Source organism: Salvelinus alpinus, chromosome 27 (assembly GCF_045679555.1).
Source record: "Salvelinus alpinus chromosome 27, SLU_Salpinus.1, whole genome shotgun sequence".
Classification (NCBI taxonomy): domain Eukaryota; kingdom Metazoa; phylum Chordata; class Actinopteri; order Salmoniformes; family Salmonidae; genus Salvelinus; species Salvelinus alpinus.
Genome location: NC_092112.1, coordinates 26,313,365 through 26,330,629, shown reverse-complemented (window position 1 = coordinate 26,330,629; position 17,265 = coordinate 26,313,365). Strand labels below are relative to the sequence as shown.

The following is a 17,265-nucleotide window of genomic DNA, read 5'->3' as shown; positions in this document are numbered from 1 at the left end:
CAAAGTGTGTTATGCTCTCTTATATAAACTAAAAGCTAGAGCTGAGAGTTGTTCTTGGTCCTCTCAGAGCACTAGTCTCTGCAGTGGAGTCATTTGGGAAGTGGTGTGTCATGCTTTGTCAGTATGACTGATAGCAATGAGCAAAACCTGGCCACAGTGTCCAGCAGCTACTATAAATTATGCAAATCATATACAAACATTAGCACAGCATTACGCATACCGGTATTCCCATAATACCTATCCAATGTTGCCATAATGCATTTTTATTGTTGTTGTCTTTAAGTAGCTTTTTATTAGCTTAGTGGAAAGCATTGGGACGAATCTAGAATCAATTTGCCAAATTACCCCCAAAACTCTGGAAACGGCTTTGTGTGGTGGCACTGGAAGTCTTAGCGGCAGACTTCAAAATTGGGCTGAGAAAAATTCACAATAAGCATCCAAAACACACTCCTCCTATCTCAGACGTTTGACATGGATGGAAGACTGTTTAATTGTGTCTGGCAGCATGAGGCAACAATGTCAATTTTCCCCAGCACCTCTGATGGATAATGAATGGCTTTGTTTCCTCACATGAGAATTTCAGGGCTAGAAATGACTGGTTCATTATCTTTCCCCCAAACTGAATGAGTGGCTCTTTGATCTGATAACTGCAGAGACAAGCACCCTCCCTCTCTTCTCCTGTTCTCCTGTTCTCTCCTTCCCCCTCTGCCAGACAAGAACAAAATTGATCTGCAACTTTTGGTTGTCCCTCTTCTTTCATTGAAGTACAGTCATTTGACAGGGACAAAGTACCCGAGTAATAATTTATTATCTCATATTTATTAATGAAAATAACATGGGTTAACCTAATTCAGTAATATCTATGAAAATGGTCCACAATGAAAGGGCCTCCCTGTGTGAACCAAAATGATGAACTCCTTCTTTTCGTCCTGCTCAGGTCTCATACAGAGATAATTACAAGGATTAGAGAGGAAGCATCACAGAGAGAGTGTTGTCATTTCCTTGTCATGCACGTACCCACCATTTTTTAACATCTACCTCGTCTCTGACGGAAGACGTTGTTCCCTAAGTCTCATTGTTTTTCTATTACTGTCTTTTTTAACATCAGAGCAACAGAGCAGCACCTTGTGCTAATGAGGTTTCCCTCAAAGCGGAGAATTGATGTAGGGGCCTAATCCGTTCATTTACAACCAGCCTAGACATTAGTATGGCTGTACGCATCATTACGCCATGAGGAAGCCTCCGTCTCAAAGTAATTAAATAGAGTTGTGTCGTAATGAGAAGCCTGCAGTGGATGAGACTGAGAGAGAATTGGAATCAGTGGAGGATCTTTTTATGTTACTACTCCACTGTTCTCTCCTCTCCTACAGTCCTCCTTGTCTTTGTCTGATTGAAACTCTGAAGGACTTTGTTTTGCTATCAACATCAGACAGACAGGCCGGTAGCTACGGTAGATAATTAAGATGTTTATTGGCGCAGTGACCTTTTACCGGAGTAGTGTAATAAAGCCAGCCCAAGCTGTTTGCGGTGGGGTCACTGTGACACTGTCAACATGAGACTGTTGGGTTAGATGGCACTTAGCTGAGGGACCATATGTTATTTTCAGCTCTGGGGTTGTGAGATTCGGTGAAACTGTGGTGTCTCACTGCTCTTTCTCCACATCCCATCTACAATTACACTTTGTTCCCACCAGCCTAGAATGTTATTATCTATGGATAATGTGTTAATGTTCCCGAGGGAATCGGAGGGAAAAGTACTGAGAATCTCATATCAGTAAACATACTCTTGACTGTGTTCTTCAGCTCAGCAGTGGTCCACCATGCTCTGGGAGTGTAATCACACAGCACTGAGTGGGAGTTGAACCACTGATGATGGTTAACACTATGGATGTCCTCTGTCTCACCTTGGCCACCGCACTGTGGCGAGGTCCGGCCATTTTGCTATGCACCATCATCTGCTGCATGAACCTATTATTGTGATGTAAGCATTGAGGAGAAGATAGCATCATGGTGGAAAACAAAACTGTTACTGTACAGAAACCATCACAGTTTACCAGAGAAATATACAGTACAGTAATACTGTATGCAAACAAATACTGTATACTGTAGGTCTCTGAACAACCAACCACTTTTTCACTAGCTTTGCTACTATGATAATTGTTTTGTCTATAAGAACGGCTGCTTGTCAATCATTATCTGCAATCAACCTCTGGGAGATGAGTGCAGGAAGACGTTGCTGTGTTGCCAGGCAGATTTCTCTGTTCTTCCTTCACACTGGGAGAGAGAGAGAGAGAGAGAGAGAAGCAGAGCGGCAAGGCAGTGCACAGAGCCACAGCAAAGGGCTCCAGCAAACGCCACCACACTACTGGGGTCTAGGGGAGAGCCTGGGGGAGAGGGGGGAGAGAGAGAGGGGCGGCCAGCTCACATGGCTGGATGAGCGGCTAAATGAGCTGTGTCCGGCATACAGTAGCATGGCTGATGCCTCAGAGGTCTGCGGCCGGTTTCTCTAAGAACAGCCAGTCGTGGAAGGTCATGAATCAGAAGAGGATCCACGTTCACTCTAACAAAGTTGTTAGCTGTGGAATGATGAGGCTCTAAAGCTATGACTAACTATTCTATTTAAAACATGTGCATTGACTGCATTTGGACAATGACATGGTTTGAGTAACCCTGATAGGAAATGTGAGAGTCAATGCCAGACAGTGCTGCTGTATAGCGGCTACTAAAAGTTGCACATATACAGTAAAGGCAGAGCTTCATAGAGCCGTAAGGGGACTGGGTCTGTACAGAAGAGCTAACTTGTCATTGATGGGTGCTTCCTATGACAGGTGCCATAGGACTACAGTATATGTAGCAGGCTGAACTCCTGGCTAGTACCACTTACTGTCAAATGTTAACTTTACAATTATGCCCATGCTCCCATATCCAGAGTGACATCTCACAGACTCACACACAGACGCACACACAGACGCACACAGACGCACACACACACACACACACACACACACACACACACACACACACACACACACACACACACACACACACACACACACACACACACACACACACACACACACACACACACTGGAGGAGACAGCTCTTACTGTAGGAGACAGCTGTTGGAGTCCACAGGCCCCTCTACTCCATCACATCCTCTAACCCGTATAGACAGACAACAGGCATTCTGAGCCCACGGCCAGGAGAGACACTTTAATGAATGAGACTATTAAACATAGCTATGGTGATGTGCTTATGAGAATATTTTTAATGACACTTGTAATGAATCACACCTTGTTTAATTACATAGTGCCCTCTGACAGTACTGTTGCAGTGTATTTTGTTAGGTATTCAGAGTGGGTCTTTGAATGTGAGTGTAATTGTTTGTAGAAGAGCTTAGGCCTGGGTCCATTAGCTACAAGATTAAAGGGACGCACGGCATACCCATACGTATAATACATTCACCCATCACTCAGGCACTGTGAAAGACCCCTTGTTTAGTATTTGCCTGGTTAATAGTCGAGCTCTTTGCAATATTATTTACCCTGTTGATTAATTAGCATGACCTCCAAGTGTTTAAACAATGCCATTGCTGCTTTACTGTTGTGATCTATTCACAGAGTAGTGGAAATATCTTGCTAGTTTTATTCTCCATATGATCCCACCATTTTAATTTTAATTTATTTTCCTGTGGTTTGGCATTTCTGTCATGATGGGATGAGAAATTTTCTCTCTCTCCTTGTCTTTCTGTCTTCAGACATTCATTTCTATTCTGCACCTGAACCTCCCTCTCTCTCACTGCCTCCAATGTTCATTTCAATGGCTATTGTTCAAAGCTGTGTCTGGCGCGGATAACAGAATGGAAAGATGGGTATCTGTAAAGAAATCACTATTGAAGACCTGGCGGCTGGGCTCTGGGTAATATAAAGCAAACACTAAGGCCAATTTGGTCAAGTCATTTTAAGAGGATTGGAGGAGGTATCAGTCATGGTGGAGGAATCTGTTCCTTTGATGCACTGGTGAAGGAAAAACACTTTGCCTTCCAAATCTTCCAAGTCTCTGATTGAATCTCGAAGTATACGAATTAAACAAAAAGCAAAGGCCACAGTGATAGATGAATCCAGTTCATTTAGCCAGGATAGGTGCTTTGCTCAAATTGCCACATCTTTTGACAATCTGTTTTTCTTCCCCAAAGACTACACTTGTTTCATGCCTGTGCATGTATAGAAAGCTATTTTTTATGCTGTCAGTTCTGTGAATAGTGAATGCTTTAGCCCCTGGAGTAAAATGAATCAGCTTTGACAGTGGCCAACACCCTGAGGGAAGTGAATCAATTTGCCTCATTACATGTCAGTCCCTAAAGACCCACACAGAGACCATGGCCGCACAGAATTGCAATCTTAGACTAATTGTTGTGTTGAAACAGAGTCATGCTCAGCAAATAATTCAGCAGACACCCGTCAGTCTGGCTCACAACGTTGTTATCAGAGAGGCTTCAGTATCAATCTCAGGTCCCTTTCAATCTCTCTCTCTGTTCTTATTCAAAGCCTGTTTCTCTGTGTCTCTCTCTCCTGGCCCACCCCTGTCCTCGTCCTCTCTCTGTGAGAAGGGTTTGTTGTTGTGGAATAACGGCGTGGACCTGGGCTCAGTGACAGGAGGGCTGATATTGTCAGGATCTCTGACGTGTCAGAGCTTCTCATCTGATAAGCCAGAGAGAGAGCGAGATTGGCGGCGAAAAGGCGGGCGCCTATTTTTCAAATGTCAGAAATGATACGGGACGGTGCTTGATGGGACCCTGCGAGCTGCGAGGGCACAGTGTTTCATTCCACTGCTTTAATGACGAGAGCCCCCCCCCCCCAACGTCCATATCACGGAGCTGGACATGATGAGTCTGCCTCCACCCCACTGAGCTGATTATTACCAGGGCACAAAGTGGAGAGATAGCACTGCACTGGTGCTGCTGGGGCTCGGCCATCATTGGGAAAGCATTGTAGTGACACTGACGCTGTTAGTAGCAGCGTACAGCCTCGGTCACGACACAACATCGTCAGAGTAAAAAGAAATGGCTGTCTATCATTGTGACATGTAGGACATGCTGTGGTGATGTTTAGCTCAGCCGCGTGTGTTTTGACAAAGGGCATATTATTTGTAAGCTCTCCACTCTCACAATAGAGATATACTGTAATGTGTTGTGCTGAATCACAAACAGCCTTGGTGTATGAAGTACTGTATGTGTATGATGAAGATACAGTGTGTTGATACTGTATGGGCTGTATTTTGTGGAGCTCTAGTTACAGAAAGCACATGTTCTCTGGGGATACAGTTAGGGAATAAACATGTTCCTAATGTTTACTGTAGCATTATGTTAAGATATTCCGCTTAGTGTTAAGAAGGCATTTGACCCTGCCTATTTGACCCTGCCTATTTGACCCTGCCCATGTTATTTGACGTGTTATAAAATAACCATTACTTCTTGAGGGCTTTGGGAGGTCACATGAACAATTAGCAAGAAGTCACGCAAGCTAAGCACCAAATGGCTTATTTATCACCATGACCCTCCTATTTAGGGGAAAGATGTGAGATAGATTTTTCTGTTGTCAGACAAGTTATCAAGCTTCACATAGGTGCGTTACACTTTACAATTAGAAATACACAGATACTCAGGCACATATTGAGGTCAAAACTAGCATTACTGTAGCTTTACCATCTTCTCAGGCCGATATTAGCTGGCGTGCCATTCATTTGGAGACTTTAGGCTCAGTATACAGAGCAAGCATCTACTGAAGGCTCTCAGGGCTCAGTACATTATAGAGGGGCAATATGCCGGGTTGGTATTCAAACAGTATTTTGGCAAGATCAATGGAGAGATGTCTGGATGTATTATAGTAAACAAAGAGCAATTCTGCTCCAAGCTCATATAGTTGGCTTTTACAGCAAACAATCAATGCCTGGACAATGGCCACATAGTGATTGTCAAGTGATGGAAAAGTATCTCTGCAAAGCCAATAAGGTTAGCCAATAAGACCAGAACCAATTAAGCAGAGTTGTGTATTTTGAGATGCTTTGCCAGAGGTAAAGGACATTATCTAACCCACCTTGGGTCACATCCATCAATTCATTACTGTAGTCATGTGTGGGTGTGGGTGGAAGCAGCATCAATGTAGAAGGATATTATGGAATGTACCTTTAATGGTCTAGATCAGGAATGGGCAACTTTGATGGGGTGGGGGCCACAAAAAAACAGAACTCTAGCTGGCCGCTAGATTAATTTACCAATCCCCAAAAACAAATGCGGACATGGGATAATTAAGTGACTGCTGATGCACAACCAAATTTCCAATTATTATTCTAACGCTCAACAATAAGTTGAGACCTCGACTGAGTTCTAAAATGTGTTGTTGAAATTGGTCAGTGCGCCTACAAAAGGGGGATGGTGCTTCCAGTTGCCCGTCCCTGTAACCATGACCAGTGAAAATGAGAACAAATAGTTCTCTCCTGTGTGAGTTACCAACCAGTGCAAAAACCCAGTAAAGGTCATTCCACCGCAACCTTCTGTCAGTCAACATACATGCAACAACCATGTCACGTAACCAGCCTATTCCTGTTTCAATATGGACTCTTTGCCAACAGGAGTGCACAGCAAACGATAAAAGGCATGCTATAAAGGAAGCGATTTCTGCATTCAGTCCTATTTGGCCATGGTATGTTTGGCCTGGCTGGTGAGACTTTTGATGTCTGTCTCAGATGTATAAAGGAGATGGGAAACTGTATGAGTGGAATCATTGTCAAACACTTCACAAACATCTCTGTGTGCTTGAAGAGAGTGGGAGGAAAGCACCAACCATGTGTTTATTGTGCTGTTACACTGCCATGTCAAAAAGCAACTCATTCTCCCCAACAGTTAAGTGCCTTCACAATTGTGAAAGTGGAAAATTGGGTCTGATGTGTGTAGTTGGAGAATCACAGTAATCTCAGAGGAAGCAAAGCCTTCTGCCTTATATCTGATTATTTGGTTTGGTACCACTGAGACTGTGCAACAGCTATCCTGAAGTAAAAGAGCTCTCTCCTGGTAAAGAGCTCTCTCATTGATTGATTGTTATCTCTTTGGATTCTCTAGAAATAGTAGGGCAACCAAACAGGACATATAACATCATTAACGATCATTATGAATAATTGCTTTAGGGAATTACTTAATAAATATGACCTTTCAGTAGAGAGAGATGTGTTTAAACCACGTATTATTTCAACATTCAGTGATTCTGCTAAAGATGCATAACCCATTACTGTGTTTGCTCAAGAGATTCAGACTAAATGTTGAATAATCCTTCATATTAATGAATTTTTAACCTAGCGGCTTAATATTGATTGCCTGTTGCTTAGACATATTACTTTCATTTGTGTTATATGCTGTTTTCCAAAGCACACATTTGGCTTGGAATTTGTCTGGGGTACAGGCCAAGATACATGTTTCCCCACATACAGCTTTGAGTAGTGACCATCAGGCTTGGTTGAGAGTAAAAACTGAATAGTTTAGGGTTTCTTGTACATACCAATCAGATAAAAATGCACCTCGACAGAATGGTCTGGTTTGGTGGAATATCTCTTTACTGTGTGTGAGTTATGTTCTTACTTGAAATACTTAATGTTTCAATTTCTCAAAACTCTTTCAGGCGAGTTTATTTTGTATTCATCCTGTCATCCTCTTTCTGGCAAACTGTGGCCATTGATATAAGAGGTAAACTTGTTTGAAAGCATTTATGATTCAGCAAGAAAGTTGGTAGAATTTATTGGACAGCGGTGACATTTTATGCATTCTCATTAGAATTTTGACTTGACACATTTTCATTTAAAAGCATGTGATTAATTAACCAATTGTATTGATTACAAAATGTATTTCTAATGACACAAATGAGGAAAGGAGTTTATCATGCGTCCCAAATGGAACCCTATTCCCTATTCCCTATATCGTGCGCTACTTTTGATCAGAAGCTGGACAAAAGTAGTACACTATATGGAATAGGGTGCCATTAGGATTCACACTCTATCCTCATCCATTATGTACAATGTTTTACACTACAACCTACAGTATATACATCTATCATTTGACCTCTTTGCTTCCTCTCCTCTTACAAAAAGATGGCCACCAGCTGAAGGCTCAGTAGAGAAGTCAAGGAGCTTGGCCCTTAGCTATGATTAAGGAAGTAAACGGTTAATTTAGCAACCGAACAAGACCAATGCCAATGTGGAACTCACACAGCACAAGCTCAGGGGGTCTTTGCTGTGGAGCCCCTCCCTCCACCGTAGGGAGACTAATTCAGATGAAGAGCTGGGTGTATGTAGGTCCCCCAAGGAGGGTTCGAATGAAGACAACTGAATTGGTTTCTGTTCTAAGGTGGCAGATTACTAAAGACACAGAGGTTTATTCGGATTAGACCCAAGAATGGTCCCAGCTCACAGATGAAAGTCAGCCCTTTGTCTACATTACATGAAAGCTAATGAATTCCTCAATCTCTTATTTTCTAACGATTTTATCTGTCAAACGATGATTCACTGATGTATCAATGTATAAAAACATACACCAGGGGAAATTCACTTGTAAATACACTAATGAGTATATTCATATATTAGAATAACACAAAGTAGCTTTGGAAAATGTTGGCTAGTAATAATACTGGATTCTTACTGTGTACTGTGCAGATGAAATGTCTTTGATGGTTGTGGATGTGTGGGGTGATGCTTTGCCATCATTGAATTATCATGAATACATTTGCTCAGAGCCCATTTTCCAAATGTTCTCCAGTCTTTTGTTCTCAGTATGGGGTTAAATACTAGGGAAACATTTCAGCGAGGCTTTCGCTTGTCCTCAATCTTTCTGTGCTGTATTACACAGTGTGTGCAGGGCCTCATTTAGAGTGATGCATCAGTCTGCCATCCACAGCATTTACCCCCAACATCTCTGATTTGTGGCAAACAGAAAGCCTTGTTTTATAGGAACTGCTGAAATGCCACTTGGCTTTATTGTGATGAGTAATAAAACACACATCAGACCCTTAGTATACTCTGTAAATGCCTCACATATACAATCAGCACTTCCCTAAGCCAGGTCTGGTTTTACAAGAGTCTGTGTGCCAACAGTTGTCCTATTTAAAAGATTTGATGGAGTCAATGTACTTAGATGTTTAGCCTTGATGACATGTTGTAGCTTGCTTCCATTTCCTGGCGATGCAACCCCAGTAAAAAGCTAAGGTTCCACTAAAAGGTTGTTTGATGGTGAAAGCTGTCAACTGCCAATGACCAGTTGTTGGCATGTTAAGCAGCTCCGGCCCAGTTTATAAACGCGAAGGACCAAGGCTACCTGCAGCGGGCCAGGGAACGCAGGAGGATAGAGTCAAGGACATGTGAATTACCTTATGCACAAGCTGAGCCGCACACAGTTTGAAATGGGAGTCTACGCCCGAACAGAAATAGGTTGAGTGATGCCACACAACACCAGGAAATGGATTAAACTATGTGATTTCGCACCACTTTTTATGAGGAGATAGGTTAGCTGGGAAATTACATCCACATCAATTACTCTATGAGGGACTTTTGAAGTTGCATTTTCCCTGCCGAGCTCTAATATTCGAGGGTGAAATAAAATATCTGAGTATTAATAAAATGTGAGGTTTTACTAGGCTAGGTTCCAGGATCTTTACACAAGCAGTGTCATGTTCACAGCACTAGACTTGGCACAGTATCCAAAATGCAATACCCCTCTGTATGATTCTGATATCAAACAATCAATATGAAACCCATTTTTGACAACAAAGAATATATATATTTTTTCAATGGTGTTTACTGTCGAGAATGTTTAGTCAATTGTTCCCTGGCTGAATTGGTACATTCTAAATGAATGGGCCCGTTCTGAAAACACTCCTCCTATAGTACATTGTCATGTCAGTTGAATTTCATAAGTGCTGCACAATTGAAAGTGGAGAGTCCTCTGTCTCAGCCTCAACACTCCTTGACCTTTGGGCAGTGATTTGCATGTGATCCATCCATACAACAGCACCTTTCGACTATAATAAGGCCAACATGTGAACAGTATCTCACCAGTGCAAAACATGTCACTTACTCAGTGTCGTGGAGGACACACAGTGTCATGGCTGTCAGCTGCACAACAGAGGAGACTGTGTCTGTTCATTTATAAGGCTCCTGATTCAATCAGTCTTTGAACAGTAACACAATCAGTCATATCCAAAGTCAACTGGACAAAGCTTCCTTTTAAGAGTGACGGTTATGAATGCAGTACAGATGTGTGTCTCACTGACTCTCGCCTAAACAATAGAGAATGGCTGTGTTGTGTGTCTGTTCATAATGCTTGCGTTGAGAGCAATCATGCTCCCAGAATTATTCTCAATTATGAATGGTTTTCTCAGAAACTCTGCATGTATTATTCAGATTTATAGAGTAAAATTTTAACCAACCGTCAATAATCATCTTCACAGTGGAATTTCCTATGGAGTAAAACAGCTTGTGTATAAAGGAGCCTTTATCATAAGAATACCCAGGTTTATTTACAGGAGACAAATTAGGTTTACACCCTGTGACATGGTTCTAAACGAGATACCTTTGGCTAATCAGAGGAGCTGTGTGTGTGTGTGTGTGTGTGTGTGTGTGTGTTATTTTTTTGTCTGGTAATCACGCAGCAAACAAAAACAGCTCCTTTGTCTCACCTCCTCAGTGCTCCTGATGGGTAAAGTGTGCAGTGTGTTGTGTGTGTGTGTGTGGCAGGGCCGGCATTGTGTGTGAATAGTGTCTGTGTGAGTGTTGGCCTGTGCTCCCAGCCTACTGCAGAGACAGAGTGTGGGGCGGGCACATTATTCAGAGTAAATGAGAGCGAGACCTTGAGGTATTCCCAGAATCTTAAATCTGGGGTTGCTCAGATTTGTAACTGTGTCTGTTTGTGGCCCTTAGACTCCAAACAATGCCTGAATATGAGGACGGCACACCCATTATCCACATGGCTGTCTACAGTACTGTCTCGTGCCTGGCCTCCTGTCTGACTGAATCCTCTGTGACATTGAGAATGTCCATTCCTCTCCACACACTCACCACAGTCAAAACCCCAGCTTCCCTATCGCCCAATCCAATCAGAGACCTCCAATCACTGGCCTATGAAATTACAGGCCTAAGGAGGAGCGGGGGAAGAGAGTAATATTGTTGTGTTCTGGATTTTATTAGTGCCTAGAGCAGGGATATCTAGTATGCTACTGTATTTCTCTCAGGATAAGTCTCCAATTAGATTTCCTATGTTCCTATGTTCCCCTGGCTTTCTATTGTTATACTTAATCCACTAAATCTTCATATTAGGTGACACATTTTAAATACAGTCTCATTAAGAACCGCCAGGCCCACATTATTTGATACCGACCATAAAAAAAATTTTAGGCCGTGGCTGCGAATAGGGAGTTTTTGTCCCCTGCCACTCTGGAAACGTATTTCTCAAAGCTACCAATCCGGATCGCGTTCTGCGCATGTGTTAATTTACACACACAATTCTTTCTACGTAGCTGCTGCTCACACTCAATCCTTCATTCACATTTCTCTCTTTACCCACCCTCTTCTGAACCATGATGATATAGCCAATGTGTCACGGACGTCGTCAGGGTGGAAATGACCGGACCAAGGTGCAGCGTGGTGAGCGTACATTTCTTTTTATTCATGAATGTCGCCAACAAAAACAAGAAACAACAAAACTAACGTGAAGCTGACAAGGGCTATACAGGCCACCAACACAGACAACTACAGACATCTACTTCGGTGGCGGCTCCGGTGCGGGACGCAGACCCCGCTCCACCTCTGGCTCCTCCCCACTTTGGTGGCGCCTCTGGTCTGGGGACCCTCGCTGCAGGCCCCGGACTGGGGACCCTCGCTGCAGGCCCCGGACTGGGGGCCATCGCTGGAGGCTCCGGACTGGAGGCCGTCGCTGGAGGCTCCGGACTGGAGACCGTCGTTGGAGGCTCCGGACTGGAGACCGTCGCTGGAGGCTCCGTACTGGAGACCGTCGCTGCAGGCTCCGGACCGCGGATCAATACTGGAGGCTTCGTCCCATGGATCCTCATTGCAGGCTCCGGGCCATGGACCATCACTGGAGGCTTCGTGTCATGAATCATCACTGGAGGCTTTGTGCCATGGATCATCACTGGAGGCTTCGTGCCATGGATCATCACTGGAGGCTTCGTGCCATGGATCATCACTGGAGTGAGGAGACGTATGGACAGCCTGGTGCGTGGAGCTGCCACAGGGCTTACCAGGCTGGGGAGACATACAGGAGGCCTGGTTCTGGGAGCAGGCACAGGACTCACCAGGCTGGGGAGACATACAGGAGGCCTGGTTCTGGGAGCAGGCACAGGACTCACCAGGCTGGGGAGACATACTGGAGGCCTGGTTCTTGGAGCAGGCACCGGATAAACTGGGCCGTGGAGGCGCACTGGAGGTCTCGAGCGTAGAGCCTGCACAACCCGTCCAGGCTGGATGGTTACCTTCACCCGGCAAAGGCGGGGCGCTGGCACAGGACGCACTGGGCTGTGCAGACGCACCGGAGACACAGTGCGCAGAGCCGGCGCAGGATATCCTGGGCCGTAGAGACGCGCTGAGCCGGCACCATCCGTCCTGGCTGGATGCCCACTCTAGCCCGGCCGATGCGGGCAGCTGGAATGTAGCGCACCGGGCTGTGAATGCGCACTGGAGACACCGTGCGCTCCACCGCATAACACGGTGCCTGACCAGTACCACGCTCCCTACGGTAAGCACGAGGATTTGGCTCAGGTCTCCAACCTGACTCAGCCAGTGTGTGGGGAGTGGCCTCCCAGTCTTTTGTGCCAGCCCTGACCCTGTGTAATCCTGGGCACTTTTACTCGCTGCCTCCGCCTTCCTCGCTGCTTCCACCTGCTCCCAGGGCAGGCGATCCTTTCCCGCCAGGATCTCCTCCCACGTCCAGGATCCTTTCCAATTCAGGATGTCCTCCCATGTCCATTCCTTCTTACCATGCTGCTTGGTCCGTTTGTGGTGGGTAGTTCTGTCACGAACGTCGTCAGGGTGGAAATGACCGCACCAAGGTGCAGCGCGGTGAGCGTACATTTCTTTTTATTCATGAATGTCGCCAACAAAAACAAGAACAACAAAACGTACGTGAAGCTGACTAGGGCTATACAGGCCACTAACACAGACAACTACCCACAACTAAGGTGGAAAAACAGGCTGCCTAAGTATGATTCCCAATCAGAGACAACGATAGACAGCTGTCCCTGATTGGGAACCATACCCTGCCAAAACATAGAAACAGAAAACATAGAAATAAAGAAACTACAATGCCCACCCTAGTCACACCCTGGCCTAACCAAAATAGAGAATAAAAACCTCTCTATGGCCATGGCGTGACACAATGTCTCTGCCTCATATTTCTGAAGAGCTGGAATAAAAACCCTGAGGCGATTTGAACAAACATTCAAGGCCATTATGAAGGCTACAACCTTCTCTGTTTGTTGTAACAGATATTGCAGTTGCATAAGCACATTGCATTGGAGTAAAAACAATCTACATTTTGTGTGATATAGGCTAATCTTTGTAGTTGCTGCCATATCGTAGGCACTAGCCAGAGTTGCTGAAAAATAACACTAATACTTTGACTGCCTGTCTGCCTCCTGCTTAGCCAATGTTTGTATGATTTAAAAAATTATATTAAATCGCTAAGTAGACTGTCTTGCTTGAATTTGATATGCTGCCTAGATAGCTGCATGTAACTCCCCACTTGAGTTTTGCATTGGGGCAAATGACAATCTGCGAGTTTGTACGAACATGTTGATCATGTCTTTTGTGTAGAACATGTAAATAGCTGCATGTAGACTAACTCCCCTCCTGAAAAAAGAAAGTGAAATTGTGCTTATGCCTAATAGCCTACGGAGACATGGAATGCAGTAGTTGGATCATGTCGACAATGTCCTTTGTGTACAACATACATTTTTGTAGGCTACACCAGACAAAGGCGTTCATCGCCGATCAAGGAAGGAGAAGAGGCAGCGGAGGAGCTAAACACAGCAAAAAAAGAAACGTCATTTCACTGTCAACTGCGTTTATTTTCAGCAAACTTAACATGTGTAAATATTTGTATGAACATAACAGGATTCAACAACTGAGAAATAAACTGAACAAGTTCCACAGACATGTGACTAACAGAAATTGAATAATGTGTCCCTGAACAAAGGGGGGGTCAAAATAAAAAGTAACAGTCAGTATCTGGTGTGGCCAGCAGCTGCATTAAGACCTGCAGTGCATCTCCTCCTCATGGACTGCACCAGATTTTCCAGTTCTTGCTGTGAGATGTTACCCCACTCTTCCACCAAGGCAACTGCAAGTTCCTGGACATTTCTGGGGGGAATGGCCCTAGCCGTCACCCTCCGATCCAACAGGTCCCAGACGTGCTCAATGGGATTGAGATCCGGGCTCTTCGCTGGCCATGGCGAACAAGGACATTCCTGTCTTGCAGGAAATCACACACAGAATGAGCAGTATGGCTGGTGGCATTGTCATGTTGGAGGGTCATGTCAGGATGAGCCTGCAGGAAGGGTACCACATGAGGGAGGAGGATGTCTTCCCTGTAACGCACAGCGTTGAGATTGCCTGCAATGACAACAAGCTCAGTCCGATAATGCTGTGACACACCGCCCCAGACCATGACGGACCCTCCACCTCCAAATTGATCCCGCTCCAGAGTACAGGCCTCGGTGTAACGCTCATTCCTTCGACGATAAACGTGAATCCGTCCATCACCCCTGGTGAGACAAAACCGTGACTCGTCAGTGAAGAGCACTTTTTGACAGTCCTGTCTGGTCCAGCGACGGTGGGTTTGTGCCCATAGGCAACGTTGTTGCCGATGATGTCTGGTGAGGACCTGCCTTACAAAAGGCCTACAAGCCCTCAGTCCAGTCTCTCTCAGCCTATCGTGGACAGTCTGAGGACTGATGGAGGGATTGTATGTTCCTGGTGTAACTCGGGCAGTTGTTGTTGCCATTCTGTACTTGTCCCGCAGGTGTGATGTTCGGATGTACCGATCCTGTGCAAGTGTTGTTACACGTGGTCTGCCACTGTGAGGATGATCAGCTGTCCGTCCTGTCTCCCTGTAGCGCTGTCTTAGGCGTCTCACAGTACGGACATTGCAATTTATTGCCCTGGCCACATTGTAGTCCTCATGCCTCCTTGCAGCATGCCTAAGGCACGTTCACGCAGATGAGCTAGGAGCATCTTTCTTTTTGTGTTTTTCAGACTCTGTAGAAAGGCCTCTTTAGTGTCCTAAGTTTTCATAACTGTGACCTTAATTGCCTATCGTCTGTAAGCTGTTAGTGTCTTAACGACTGTTCCACAGGTGCATGTTCATTAATTGTTTATGGTTCATTGAACAAGCATGGGAAACAGTGTTTAAACCCTTTACAATGAAGATCTGTGTGTTATTTTGGATTTTTACCAATTATCTTTGAAATACAGGGTCCTGAAAAAGGGACGTTTATTTTTTTGCTGAGTTCATCTAGGCAGCAGCTACAAAAAAAATCCCTGAAGATGCGCAGAAATCTCTATATCTTTAGCCACTGCAGATCGGGTTTACAGAAAATCCGGAACCACAGCCTTTCTGTTTAAAACATAAATATGTATATAGATAATCACTATTTGTGAAATGTCTCTTAAACCATGTTTTTTACCCCATTGACGATGCAGGTTTTCTTTTTTGGAACATCGTTTATGTGCCTCTGTTTTTCAGTGTCTCTTCAACATCTCTATATGACCCATTTCATAGAGCAGTGTGATACACTAGACGCTGTACTAACACCTGTTTCCTCAACACAGAATGTTTTCCACATGGAGATGCTCTTTTGATCTCTCAATCATTTTATACTTTTTCTCAGTGGTGGCTCATGTTTTCCCACCAATAAGTTTGTGTAGCTCTCTTCATCTCTTGAGGGCATGGACACAAACATCTATGTTTCCTTCACTGATTGTGCTATTCTAATTGGTCCCCTTCTCACTGTAAAATGTCACCACTGCAGAAAATGTATTTGATTATTCATTTGATTTCCCCATTTCTCTTTTTCAGCTTGTTGGGTTCATCTATGCCTGTTATGTGGTGAAGCTCATCTCAGAAGAGGAAGACAGCTGTGAGTATTGCCTTTCAATTAATATGGTAGATCTATGAGAAATATGGCTGATTCCTACAGTCACACTTTTTATGGTGAATAATTTCCCTTTGCTTGTTATAATGATGACTCAGCCAATTTTAAACGTGCCATCTCACCTCGTGTGCCTTAGTGAAACACATATTTTATTCATAAGCGTTACCTGACCAATCACATAACAGTAATGAGCCATCTTCCTGGACTCGCTCCATGATATAATAACTAAAGTGTTTACATCCAGCTACACTCTAAGAAAGAATGGTGCTATCTAGGACCTAAAAGGGTTCATTGGCTGTCCCCATAGGGGAACCCTTTGAAGAACCCTTTTTGGTTTCAGGTAGAACCCTTTTGGGTTCCATGTAGAACCCTTTCCACAGAGGATTCTACATGGAACCCAAAAGGGTTCTACCTGGAACCACAAATGGTTCTACATGGAACACAAATGGGTTCTCCTATGGGGACAGCTGAAGAACACTTTTATATAAGAGTATAGATACTGGCTCAAGGTTGACATTTCTCTATTCCTGTGTTTACAGAGTACTTTATTTACTCTAATAACTGGGCATTGGCATGTACATTCCTCATCTGGTCGGATCTTTAAATTTAGCCAAGTTTAATGCTCCAGCAAACATTTGGATTTAGATGTTGCCTGATTTAAACAATTTATTTTATTGATCCCAGGCCCAGCCGCTTGTGGATCCTAGCCTTAAAGGAAGTGTGGGAAATGTCCCCATTTGTTAAATTCACAAAACATTGCAGCACAGACCCAGTCAAATTGCCTTGTTCCAAGATGCATGAATTATTCTCTTTGGCCACTGACTCATTTTTTACGAAAGTTATATTGGGACAGGAATTTGTGTTATCGTCATTTATAATTGATATTGATTGCCGCAATACATGTGCAACTTCTCCTTGTTACCGGTCTTGCTTTGTAAACATAGTATGTGTTGGAAAGAATGCATTTGCCAAGTACCCCGGCCTACTAGATCAATACCATTTTTCTTCTAGTGATCTCTCTTGCATTCTCTCCATTTGCAACATTCATCACCAAGCAACAGACA

General features: G+C 44.1%; 1 protein-coding gene across 2 annotated transcripts in view; it reads left to right on the top strand.

The window, feature by feature from the left end:
- Nucleotides 1–17,265, top strand: part of LOC139556260 (sodium/potassium-transporting ATPase subunit beta-1-interacting protein 2) — a 173,437-nt gene that overhangs the window by 146,658 nt on the left and 9,514 nt on the right. For both annotated transcript variants that reach the window (XM_071369988.1, XM_071369989.1), the window contains one exon: nt 16,126–16,186. In XM_071369988.1, the coding sequence (XP_071226089.1) occupies nt 16,126–16,186 (61 nt within the window). The remainder of the gene's footprint in view (nt 1–16,125; nt 16,187–17,265) is intronic.